Here is a 12,834-nt window from a genome sequence, read left to right on the forward strand (position 1 = left end):
AAAGAGGTCTATCTGAGGAGTGCCCCATTGAGTGAAGATAGACTGTAGAGTTACAGGGTCGAGTGTCCACTCGTGAGGCTGGAGAATTCTGCTGAGTTTGTCCGCTAATGAATTCTGTTTCCCCTGAATGTAAATAGCTTTCAGGAAGAGATGATGATCTATGGCCCAATTCCAGATCTTCTGGGCTTCCTGGCATAAAAGGCGAGAGCCTGTCCCACCCTGTTTGTTGATGTAGTACATCGCAACCTGATTGTCTGTGCACAACAGAAGGACCTGAGGAAAGAGAAGGTGTTGAAAGGCCTTGAGGGCGTAAAACATCGCTCTGAGTTCCAGGAAATTGATTTGATGCTTCTTTTCCTGGGCTGACCAAAGACCCTGAGTCTGGAACTCGTTCAAGTGAGCTCCCCATGCGTACAGAGAGGCGTCGGTGGTGATGACTAGTTGATGAGGAGGCTGATGGAACAGAAGACCTCTGGATAGATTTGAGGATACCAACCACCATTGCAGAGACTGACGAAGAGATGATGTCACAGATATGTGTCGTGAGCAAGAGTCCGACGCTTGGGACCACTGGGTCGCAAGGGTCCATTGAGGAGTGCGCAGGTGAAGACGGGCATGAGGTGTGACATGAACTGTGGATGCCATGTGTCCCAAGAGCACCATCATTTGTCTTGCTGAGATGGACGGCAGAGGAAGTACCTGGTGACATAGAGACTGAAGGGTCTGAAGTCGATTGGATGGCAGGAAAGCTCTCATGAGGAGTGTATCTAGGATCGCTCCAATGAATTGAAGTCTCTGAGTGGGAATGATATGAGATTTGGGTAGATTGATCTCGAATCCCAGAAGTTGCAGAAACTGGATGGTTTGGTTGGTGGCCAGAAGGACCGCTTGGGCAGAAGTGTCTTTGATCAACCAATCGTCCAGGTAAGGAAATACCTGCAGGTGGTGAGAGCGCAGAAAAGCCGCCACCACAATGAGACATTTGGTGAATACCCTTGGAGATGAGGCAAGACCGAAGGGCAGCACCTTGTACTGGTAATGACAATGATTGATCATGAATCGGAGATATGGTCTTGAGGTTACATTGATCGGTATGTGAGTGTAAGCCTCTTTGAGATCGAGGGAGCATAGCCAGTCGTTTTGATTTAGAAGGGGATAAAGTATGGCTAAAGAAAGCATCTTGAATTTTTCTTTTACTAGATGAATGTTGAGATCGCGAAGGTCCAGGATGGGTCTGAGATCTCCTGTCTTTTTGGGAACTAGAAAGTAACGGGAGTAGAATCCCTGCCCCTTTTGATCTAGAGGAACTTCCTCTATAGCGTTCAGAAGGAGGAGGGATTGGACCTCCTGAATAAGGAGGGCTGATTGAGGACTGTTCAAAGCAGACTCTTTTGGCAGGCTTTGAGGTGGGAGAGTCTGAAAGTTGAGAGAGTAGCCGTGGCGGATGATGTTGAGGACCCATTGGTCCGAAGTGATTACTTCCCACCGGCTGAAGAACAGAGAAAGTCGACCTCCTATTGGTTGAGGCAGGAGAATAGGAACAGGGATACTGGCTATACTGCGGAGAATGAAGTCAAAAGGGCTGTGACTTCTGCTGAGGAGGTTGTTTCGCAGGTTGCTGCTGTTGCTGCTGTCGGGGAGGCTGACGTTGCTGTTGTCTCTGACGTCGAGGTTGTTGAGCAGTGGTAGGTAATGGACGGGCTGTGAAACGGCGTTGATAAGCCGATTGCTGCCGGTATGGTCTTGGTGGAGGAGGCTTCTTTTTATTCTTGAGCAGGGTATCCCAGCGCGTCTCATGAGCCGAGAGCTTTTGGGTGGTAGAGTCCATGGAATCCCCAAAGAGCTCATCCCCTAGGCATGGGGCGTTGGCTAACCGATCTTGATGGTTAACATCAAGCTCGGATACCCGAAGCCAGGCCAAACGGCGCATAGCCACCGACATAGCTGTCGCTCTGGATGTAAGTTCAAAGGTGTCATATATGGACCTAACCATAAACTTACGAAGTTGGAATAGAGACGACAAGCAGGAGTGAAAAGATGGATGTTTTCTTGAAGGAAGATACTTCTCGAAGGAAGCCATGGTGGTAAGGAGATGCTTTAAATAAAAAGAAAAATGAAAAGCATAATTACTAGCTCTATTTGCTAACATAGCGTTTTGGTAGAGCCTCTTACCGAATTTATCCATGGCCCTTCCTTCTCTGCCAGGAGGGACAGATGCATATACACTGGCTCCTGAAGTCTTTTTAAGGGTGGATTCGACAAATAAGGATTCGTGTGGAAGTTGAGGCTTGTCGAACCCAGGAATGGGAATTACCTTGTATAGAGAATCCAGTTTACGTGGGGCCCCTGGAACAGTTAAAGGAGTCTCTAGATTTTTATAGAAAGTTTCCCTCAAGATGTCATGAAGGGGAAGCTTCAAAAATTCCTTTGGAGGCTGATCAAAATCAAGGGCATCCAAAAAAGCTTTAGACTTTTTGGATTCAGCCTCCAAAGGAATGGACAAAGACTCACACATCTCCTTCAAGAAATTGGAGAAAGAGGAAGTGGTCTGTTTGGAGGATGGGTCAGGGAGAGCCGAATCCTCCTCCTCTGAGGAACATTCTCCTTCAGAAAGAAAGGGTTCCTCTGAGTCCCCCCACAGATCAGGGTCTCGGACATGGGAAGAATGGTCCCGAGACTCAGGTGTCGATGTTTGCATGTGTCGGGTTTTGCGTACCGACTTACCCGACCTCATCGATACCGAGTCAGGCGATGTTATCGGTCGCACCGGAGCCGAAGTCTGTACCGATTGATGGTGAGCTGTCGGCTCCGGTGCAAGGACTGGCATCGATACCGATGAAGTTAGGTGAAGCGGTACCGAGACAGTAGAAGCAGGTAAGACAGGTTCGACAACCGGTACCGACACGGGTTGATGTACAACCGGTACCGATGGCTCGGTGCGGACTGGCACCGGAAGGTTCGGTGTCATTATAGCAGGAAGGAGTCGTTCTAATTGCTCCTTAAGCTGCACATGAAGGATGGCCGTAATGCGGTCATCGAGGGATGGCACCGGTACCGCTTTTTTCTTCTGCGGTACCTGCGGTGCCGCTCTACGCCCCGGAGATGAGGAGCCCGATGTCGAGGGACTCACCTCAATAGGGGCGGAGCGCTTCCGCTGGCGTCTAACCGGCGGCAGGACTGGGCTCACTGCACTCGAGGCCGGAAGACGTTCCAGCGGGGAAGGCTTCTTAGCCGGCTTACCTGACTGTTGGGATGCCGGTGTGGAATCACGCGGCGTCGAAGACGAGGGTGCCGACTGAAGCGGTGCCGAAGCCGGAGTCGAAGGAACGGGGTCGGACATCTCGGCACCGAATAACAAACGCTGTTGAATTAAGCGATTTTTTAAAGTTCTTTTCTTTAAAGTAGCACAGCGGGTGCAAGAAGAGGCCTGATGCTCAGGACCCAAACACTGCAAGCACCAGTTGTGTGGGTCCGTGAGAGATATAGGCCTAGCACACCGCTGGCACTTTTTAAAACCCGGTTGAGGGGGCATGAAAGGGAAAACGGCTTCCGCCAAATCGAAGGCCGAGGCTTCGATGGTGGCAGAAGGCCCCGCCGGGGAAAAACCGAAATTGAAGAAAAAAATATAAGATTGTTTTTTTTTTTTTTTTTTTTTTAATCAAAATAAAAGAAAGGTTAAAGAAATCAAACGTTTACGCGAGCGGGAAGGCAAGTTAAGAAAAAATTTCAACCGCCGTTGAAAACGCGTCTTCTTAGCTCCGCGGAAACTAAGAAACTGAGGGACCGCGCGCCTCTGTCGGGCGGGAAGGCACTCGCGCGTGCGCGGTGCGGCCGAGCTAGAACTTTCTAAAAGTTCTTAGAGTGAGATCACTCTAAAATTGTCCGTACCGGGGCTCCGTCGGTGCCGTCACCCATCAGTCAAGAATAGCTGCCTGCTTGTCCTGGGATAATAGATTTTGCAGAATGTTGAAAGACAAGTTACAAGGAAAACAATAACAGCATTATGCTATTTTTGTTTACACATTTCTACTGACAACAGTAGTCTTTTTGAAGCAGAATGTTCCTGAATTTATTTTGGAAAGACAAACTACAACATATCTGAAAACCTGACAAGAAAACTAGAAGGAAAAGCAATAAAATTTCTAGCTAAGGCCAGGAGGCAAATGTTGTGTTCGAAAGCAAAGGAAATAGAAGTTATAGGCCAGGGGTGCCCAAAAGGTCGATTGCGTTGCCTTCATGTTCTACTTGCTTCCCGACTCAGAAGCGCCGAGCCGACCAACTTCCCCCACCCAACGTCAATTCTGATGCTGGAGAGGAAGTTCTGGGCCAGCCAATTGCCTGGCTGACCCGGAACTTCCTCTCCGACTTCAGAAATGATGTTGGGGAGAGGAAATCTGATCGGTCCGACGCTTCTGTATGGGGAAGTAGGGAGAGCTTGGGGCGGTGGTGGTTTGGAGGCCTGTTCCCTGGTGGCAGTGGCTTGGGAGCAGGCAGGGAGACAGAAAGAAAGAAGGAAAAAAGAAAGAAAGAAAGGGGGGACTGGAAGACATAGAAAGGGAGCATGGAGAGAGAAAAAAACAGACAGAAAGAAAGGGGGGCAGGGAGAGAGGAAGAAAAAGTTGGCTGAGAGAATGAGATCTGGAAGCATACAGCAGGCTGAAAGAAGGGAAGAAATATTGGATGCACAGTCAGAAGAATAAAGTGCAACCAGAGACTCATGAAATCACCAGACAACAAAGGTAGGAAAATGATTTTATTTTCAATTTAGTGATCAAAATGTGTCCTTTTTGAGAATTTATATCTGCTGTCTATATTTTGCACTATGGCCCTCTTTTACTAAACCACAATAGCGGTTTTTAGCGCAGGGAGCCTATGAGCAGTGCAGGGCATTCAGTGCAGCTCCCTGTGCTAAAAACCGCTAATGCAGTTTAGTAAAAAGGGAGGTGGTATATTTATTTTTGTATAGTTGTTCCTGAGGTGACATTGCATAAAGTCATCTGCCTTGACCTCTGAAAACTCGCGGAATATAAATGATAATTAACATTTTCTCTGCGTACAGTGTGCTTTGTGTTTTTTAAAAAATTTTATTGTTGGTAGATCATTTTGACTTGGTCATTTTAAAAGTAGCTCGCAAGCCCAAAAAGTGTGGGCACCTCTGCTATAGGCTATCCAGTGCAAGTAGTATTGCAAATAGGTGGTCTAGGTTTAACAAGAAAATTTTTAATTTTTCCACCTGTCAACATGTGGTTACATGACCCCACTTTTGCATTATGGTGGTCCTTGTAATCAAAAACACAAAAGTATGAAAAAGTAGAACATTGTGCTTTCTATGGCTGACCTCTAGTTGATTACAGGAAAATAAAAATTATAGCACCATCTGGGAGGCACCGAGAGAATGGCAAGGACAGTACTGTTGGGAGAAAGAGGGAGAGCTAAGATGGCAAAATTCACCTACTTGCTGCTCTTGTTGTCTCATGGGTCCAGAAACATTACGCTGAGCCTGTAACATCTGCTGCTGGATTTGTAAACGTTGGTATGCCTGCAGTTTAAAAGTAAGCATGTTTAATTTAATGTACCGTGTAAGAGATTCATATATACACACCTCAGCATCAACTATAAATCATCATCAGGTTTTGGAATCTATTTTCACCAACAAAATTCTAGCAAAGTTAATAAATGCATAAGGTGCTATCAATGATTACAATGATGCAATAACAACCATGGTTAGGAACCTTTCACCCCAAAAGGCTTCCAAACTATTGTTACCAAATATATGAATGATTTGTTCAAGTTCAGATGCCAGAGAATGGACAGAGGTACTGAATCAGGACTATTAATTTTAAGCTCTGTTCATTATGCTACAAGTTAAAACTGTCTAAAATTTTCTGATATCTATTATCAGAGCCAATAAATGATTTTATTTTAATTTTTAATATATATTATAGTGTGCAATGACATTATGCAATCTTGATATTGGTAGGAAGATTTATGTTGTCTTAATAGACTTCTGGGAGCTAATTTTATAACAGGTGTCTGTTTTAAGCCTATTCTATAAAGATTTATAACTGCATATAGGTATTTATGAAATAATAGAGCAAAAATGACATAAATCACACTTAGATTGAAACTGTGGATAGTTACACCTGCTCATAAATTATGACCCTATATATATTCCTCCTAAACTCCCCTATGTATGACATGTAAACGTACACACCACCTTGGCGCTACACACACCTCATGTACAGTATACTGTATACGCGAATATAAGATGAAATTTTGGGGCCCAAAAATGGGGGTCTCATCTTATATTCAGGTCATTGCGCACCTGCCCCCCTCACGGACTTGTTGCAGGTCACTGCCAGCCTGCTGCATGGTAGGTTGGGACAGGAGGGATACCTCCTGTCCTGGCCGACTAACAACATTTTTTTAACCTCTTTCTCGCCTCCTCCCGCGTACCTTTTTAGGCTTTTTGAATCCCTGGTGGTCCAAGCGGTGTATCAGGCAGAAGTGAGCTTTCCCTCCTTGAATGGCTGCCTATGTTCTCGCGGCCCGGCAGTGAACCGGGCAGGAGCCAAGTTATATGAGATTTTGTAAGAAGTTGAAAACTTTTCTATTTGATAAATTTTATTGCTATACTTTTTTATATTGCTCTAAGTCCATATATTGATTGTAATAGCTCTTATTGTTGTAAATCATCTTGAACCTTAATTGGTATAGTGCGATAAAGAAATTGAAGATTAGATTAGGTGAATACTGAATATGAGTCTGGCGAAACTCAGCAGGGCTGGAGGGAAAGTTGGAACTCAGAGAAAAAGTTCTGCAGAACTGCTTGTCTTATAAAAGACATCATCACCATCTTTTCTCACATCAGGCAGCATTATGGGAAATTTAGGAAATGCCTAAAAACTTATCTGTTCCTGAATTATTTAGGCAACTGAACTGTACAATCTTATTCCACAATAACTGATCCCTAGAGCTGTTAATCACTAGCTTTTAATTTTGTTAATTCCACTCAATTTGTAGCATCTTTTAATCATTGTAAATAGCATAGAACTTCACAGTCCTGTGGTATATAAACTGTTAATATTATTATAATTATTATTAAACTATCTTTTCTGGAGTTGTATTCCAAACAATACTGAGAAGTAAAGGTATGGATTGAGGACCAAGTAGCTGTTTAGCATATGTTCTGAACAGATGCAAAGCGGAAATGAGCTACTGAGCCAACCATAGCCCATATGCTGTGAGCTGTCATACAGTCTTGCAGCATCAGCCCAGTCTGAGTATATGTGAAGGAGATACAGTCTGCTAGCCAAGTAGAGATGGTTCTTTTAGAAACAGCTACTCCTAGTCTGTTAAGGTCAAAAGCCAGGAATAGCTGAAAGGTTTTTCTAGAGATTTAGTCCAATGCAGGTAGTATGCCAGAGTATGCTTGCAATCTAAGGTATTAAGTGCTGTTTCTCCAGGATGAGAATGTGGCCTAGGGGGGAAAAAAAAACCTAAGCAAACCTAGGATTGGTTAAGGTGGAATACCAAGGCAACTTTAGGGAAGAATTTGGGATGTGTATGGAGACTACCCTGTCATGATAGAATCTTGTGTAGGGAAGATTTGAAACAAGAGCCTGATGTCCACTCACATGGCATGAAGATGTGAGAGCTACAAGAAAAATGACTTTCCAAGTGAGAAGTTTCAAAGAACAAGATGCAAGTAGTTCAAGGGAAGATTTCATGAGAACAGAAAGAACCACATTGAGATCCCAGGTAACAGATGTGTCAAATAAGCTTTTCGTGAATCAAACTATTAAGGGATTGAACAGATAAAAGCTTTGAAGTGAGTGCTAAGATGAACTCTGAGTTGGTCTTTAGACCAGAATTTGATATAGAAGGTAGCCCAGTATTGATGGGAGTGCGCAGATGATAGGTTCTAGAACAGGGGTGAGGAACCTGTGGCCTTCTTGGTTCTTAAGTGCAGCCTTTTGACTGAATCCAAATTTTACAGAACAAATCCTTTTATTTTTATTAATACATTATCGTATTTAAAATACCAATGGAAGATTAGGTTTATACCTTTGATAATCTTCTATTAGTCCGCTAGGTGTTCAATTCCAACCCGCAGTCCGGGTGTTGCAGAAATCTAAATCTTTTCAGAATACCTGCTGTACTCCCCCTAGTGGTAGAATCAGTTCAGTCCCAAAGCCAAGCACATAACTGTAAATCCAGGACAAGGGGGTACAGGGGAAAATCCTCATCAACACAAGTAACTTATGAACTGGTTTGCACTGCAAAATATTAACAAGTAATAAACAGGCACAAAGGCAACTCAGAAAAACATCGAGAAACAATGCAGTACTAACCTGCTGTGTGCAACAAGCACCCCCCAAGAAAGGCCTTCGGTAATGTGTATATTCACAAACTCCCCATATGATCTGGCAACTGGTTGGAAAATCTTCAAGCCTGCAATCTGCGTAACCGAGGCAGAAAAGAGCAGGCTACCCCAAACAACTAAGTGAATACAGAGAGGGTGGGTCGCATGGAATCCTCGAGAGACTAAATAGAAAAGATTATCGAAGATTTAAACCTAATCTTCCTTCCGGATTCCATATGCTAGGTGACATACCAAAGCCACGGATGCTAGGGAGGAACAGAAGAGCCTGTCCACAAAACCGAGGTCCTGAAAAGAAGCAGCAGAACGCACCACTAAATCTATTTGGTAAAACCGGGTAAAAGTATGAAGAGAGGACCAAGAGCTACCCTGCAAATTTCATCAGGATAAATTGCAAGAGATACCGCCCACACCAGCGCAACCCTTCCTTTCAAGAGTATGGTAAGCAAAAACGGCGGCTGCATGTTACGGGCAAAATAAGTTGCGGAAATGGCCCTTCAAATCCATTGAGTGATCGAGGACTTGGATGCTGGCCTACTATGGTGAGGCACAGCACCGAGAACAAAAAAGTGATCAGACAGCCCAGAACTCAATTATCCTTTCCAAATAAATGAGCCAGATCCTCCAGACATCTAATTTTTGGAAGATCTGATCTTCGCACTCCGATCCAAACTAACCTCCTAATTGACCCAGAAAACCAAGACCTCCGTTGACAAGAAAGAATATACAGTATGGAGGAAAACACCCACGTCTATCATACAGAAAAAAGGTTCTCTGCATAAAAGAGCAGAAACTCCAAAATACAACGTGCTGAGACAACAGTGACCAAAAAAAAACGTCGTGAATGTCAGGTCCAGAAGAAATACATCCTATAGTAGCCCTGTAAAACGATGTTAAGAGTTCACAAAGGGAAAAGACAACACAAGGGAGGATGTAGATGAAGCATCCCATCGTACACCTGGTGAGATCTCAAAGAGCAGTAAGCGAACTAGCTCCTCTGTGCACCCAAAAAACACACAAAGCCTGCAACCTGAACTTTCCAGGGAGGCCACTGCCAGACTTCTGGCTAAACCCTCCTGAATGAAAACCAGGACTTCCTAAGTGGGAGCCTGCTCAGGATCTACCTAACTCCTACCCTGGACTCAGTTGCCGGCAACTTGCTGGAATCCAGAAACCAAACCGAAGGTAGGCAAAGTAGGATTAACAAGTGTCCGATGAAAGTCGAATCCACACTGACAAAACAGTAGAAGACAGCCTGTGATGCCCCCCGGGTGGAAACCTTGCCCGCCCCAGGCAATATCAGCGTTTACAAATTATATTTATTTGTGTGTGTGCACGTGGCATAGCCTTTCTGTGTTGCTATTGTACGTTCTATTTTATATATATCTGGCATACAGAATTCCACCAAAAGTTATAAAAATTACAAAAATTAGATAGCTCTAAGTCCAATAAATGCTGGCACTGTAATCTGGAACCAGGGACATCATCTACTTTATTATTGTCCCTATATTAAGTTATTTTGGAATTCAATCTGGCCTCAAGTAAACTCTTTATTGGAAAACCATGTTGCACTTTCCTATGATACTGTTTTATTTGGAATGGCTATTGAGGAAGAAGAGTCAAATATCGTCATATAATAATAAACTTTTATTAGTCATGACAGGGGTTGCCATTCAACATATTACCAATTGGAAAAATTACAAGAATATTAATTACACATTACGGTGGAATTCGTTATGCCATATTTTTAAGATGGAAAGAGCAACAGCGATACAAAAAGGGACATATAGCACAGTTACTTACCGTAACAGGTGTTATCCAGGGACAGCAGGCAGATATTCTTGACTGATGGGTGACGGCACCGACGGAGCCCCTGTACGGACAATTTTAGAGTGATTGCACTCTAAGAACTTTTAGAAAGTTCTAGCTCGGCCGCACCGCGCACGCGCGAGTGCCTTCCCGCCCGACAGAGGCGCGCGGTCCCTCAGTTAGTATAAGCCAGCTAAGAAGCCAACCCGGGGAGGTGGGTGGGACGCAAGAATATCTGCCTGCTGTCCCTGGATAACACCTGTTACGGTAAGTAACTGTGCTTTATCCCAGGACAAGCAGGCAGCATATTCTTGACTGATGGGTGACCTCTAAGCTAACAAAAAGAGGGATGGAGGGAAGGTTGGCCATTAAGAAAACAAATTTTGTAAAACAGATTGGCCGAAGTGACCATCCCTTCTGGAGAATGCATCCAGACAATAATGAGATGTAAAAGTGTGAACTGAGGACCAAGTAGCAGCTTTGCAGATTTCCTCAATAGGAGTGGAACGGAGGAAAGCTACAGATGCTGCCATTGCTCTGACTCTATGGGCCGTGACAGAACCTTCCAGTGTCAGTCCGGTCTGAGCATAACAGAATGAAATGCACGCTGCCAGCCAATTAGACAACGTACGTTTAGAAACAGGACGTCCCAATTTATTCGGATCAAAGGACAGAAAAAGCTGGGGAACTGATCTGTGGGGTTTCGTACGCTCCAGATAGTAAGCAAGAGCCCTTTTACAATCCAAAGTATGCAGAGCTTGTTCCCCAGAATGAGAATGAGGTTTTGGAAAGAAAACCGGTAGAACAATGGATTGGTTGAGATGAAATTCAGAAACAACCTTGGGGAGAAACTTTGGATGTGTACGCAGAACCACCTTGTCATGGTGAAAAACCGTAAAAGGTGGATCTGCAACCAGTGCATGAAGCTCACTGACTCTCCTGGCAGAGGTAAGAGCAATAAGGAAAAGTACTTTCCAAGTGAGAAATTTGAAAGGAGAAGTAGCTAAAGGTTCAAATGGAGGTTTCATTAAAGCTGAAAGAACCACATTGAGATCCCAGATAACCGGAGGGGCTTTAAGAGGTGGTTTAACATTGAAAAGCCCACGCATGAACCTGGACACCAGGGGATGAGCTGAAAGAAGTTTTCCATGGACTGGCTCATGAAAAGCTGCAATGGCACTGAGGTGGACCCTGATGGAAGAGGACTTCAGGCCAGAGTCAGACAAAGAAAGAAGATAATCTAACAACGTCTCCACTGCCAGGGAAGTGGGATCAAGATGATGAAGAAGACACCAGGAAGAAAATCTCGTCCACTTTTGATGGTAACATTGGAGAGTGGCTGGTTTCCTGGAGGCATCCAGAATGGAACGAACGGGCTGAGACAAAAGAGTATCAGTCGAGTTCAGCCCGAGAGATACCAAGCCGTCAGGTGTAGAGACTGGAGGTTGGGATGCAGAAGGGTTCCCTGCTGTTGCGTAAGCAGAGAAGGAAACAGAGGAAGAAGAAAAGGTTCCCTGGAACTGAGTTGAAGTAGAAGGGAGAACCAATGTTGCCTGGGCCACCTCGGAGCAATCAGAATCATGGTGGCTCGTTCCCTCTTGAGCTTGAACAAGGTTCTCAACATGAGAGGCAGAGGAGGGAAGGCGTACAGGAACAGATTCGACCAGTCGAGGAGAAAAGCATCTGCTGTTAGACGGTGCGGAGAGTAAAGTCTGGAGCAGAATAGGGGCAGCTGATGATTGTGAGGAGCTGCAAAGAGGTCTATCTGAGGAGTGCCCCATTGATCGAAGATAGACTGCAGAGTTACGGGATCGAGTGTCCACTCGTGAGGTTGGAGAATTCTGCTGAGTTTGTCCGCTAAAGAATTCTGAGCCCCCTGAATGTAAATAGCTTTGAGGAAGAGATGATGATCTATGGCCCAAGTCCAGATCTTCTGGGCTTCCTGGCATAAAAGGCGAGAGCCTGTCCCACCCTGTTTGTTGATGTAGTACATCGCAACCTGATTGTCTGTGCACAACAGAAGGACCTGAGGAAAGAGAAGGTGTTGGAAGGCCTTGAGGGCGTAAAACATCGCTCTGAGTTCCAGGAAATTGATTTGATGCTTCCTTTCCTGGGCTGACCAAAGACCTTGAGTCTGGAACTCGTTCAAGTGAGCTCCCCATGCGTACAGAGAGGCGTCGGTGGTGATGACTAGTTGATGAGGAGGCTGATGGAACAGAAGACCTCTGGATAGATTTGAGGATACCAACCACCATTGAAGAGACTGACGAAGAGATGATGTCACAGATATGTGTCGTGAGCAAGGATCCGACGCTTGGGACCACTGGGTAGCAAGGGTCCATTGAGGAGTGCGCAGGTGAAGACGGGCATGAGGTGTGACATGAACTGTGGATGCCATGTGCCCCAAGAGTACCATCATTTGTCTTGCTGAGATGGACGGCAGTGGAAGCACCTGGTGACATAGAGACTGAAGAGTCTGGAGACGATTGGATGGCAGGAAAGCTCTCATTAGGAGTGTATCCAGGATCGCTCCAATGAATTGAAGTCTCTGAGTGGGAATGGTATGAGATTTGGGTAGATTGATCTCGAATCCCAGAAGTTGTAGAAACTGGATGGTTTGGTTGGTGGCCAGAAGGACTGCT

The 12,834-nt window shown here is 45.0% G+C and overlaps 1 protein-coding gene across 6 annotated transcripts in view; it reads right to left on the reverse strand.

Annotated features, from left to right (window-relative positions):
- The window catches only part of TNRC6C (trinucleotide repeat containing adaptor 6C), a 351,118-nt gene that overhangs the window by 64,749 nt on the left and 273,535 nt on the right, over positions 1–12,834 (reverse strand). For all 6 annotated transcript variants that reach the window (XM_033960128.1, XM_033960129.1, XM_033960125.1 and 3 more), the window contains one exon: positions 5,456–5,539. In XM_033960128.1, coding sequence (XP_033816019.1) covers positions 5,456–5,539 — 84 coding nt within the window. The remainder of the gene's footprint in view (positions 1–5,455; positions 5,540–12,834) is intronic.

This window comes from Geotrypetes seraphini, chromosome 10, assembly GCF_902459505.1.
Source record: "Geotrypetes seraphini chromosome 10, aGeoSer1.1, whole genome shotgun sequence".
NCBI classification, from domain to species: domain Eukaryota; kingdom Metazoa; phylum Chordata; class Amphibia; order Gymnophiona; family Dermophiidae; genus Geotrypetes; species Geotrypetes seraphini.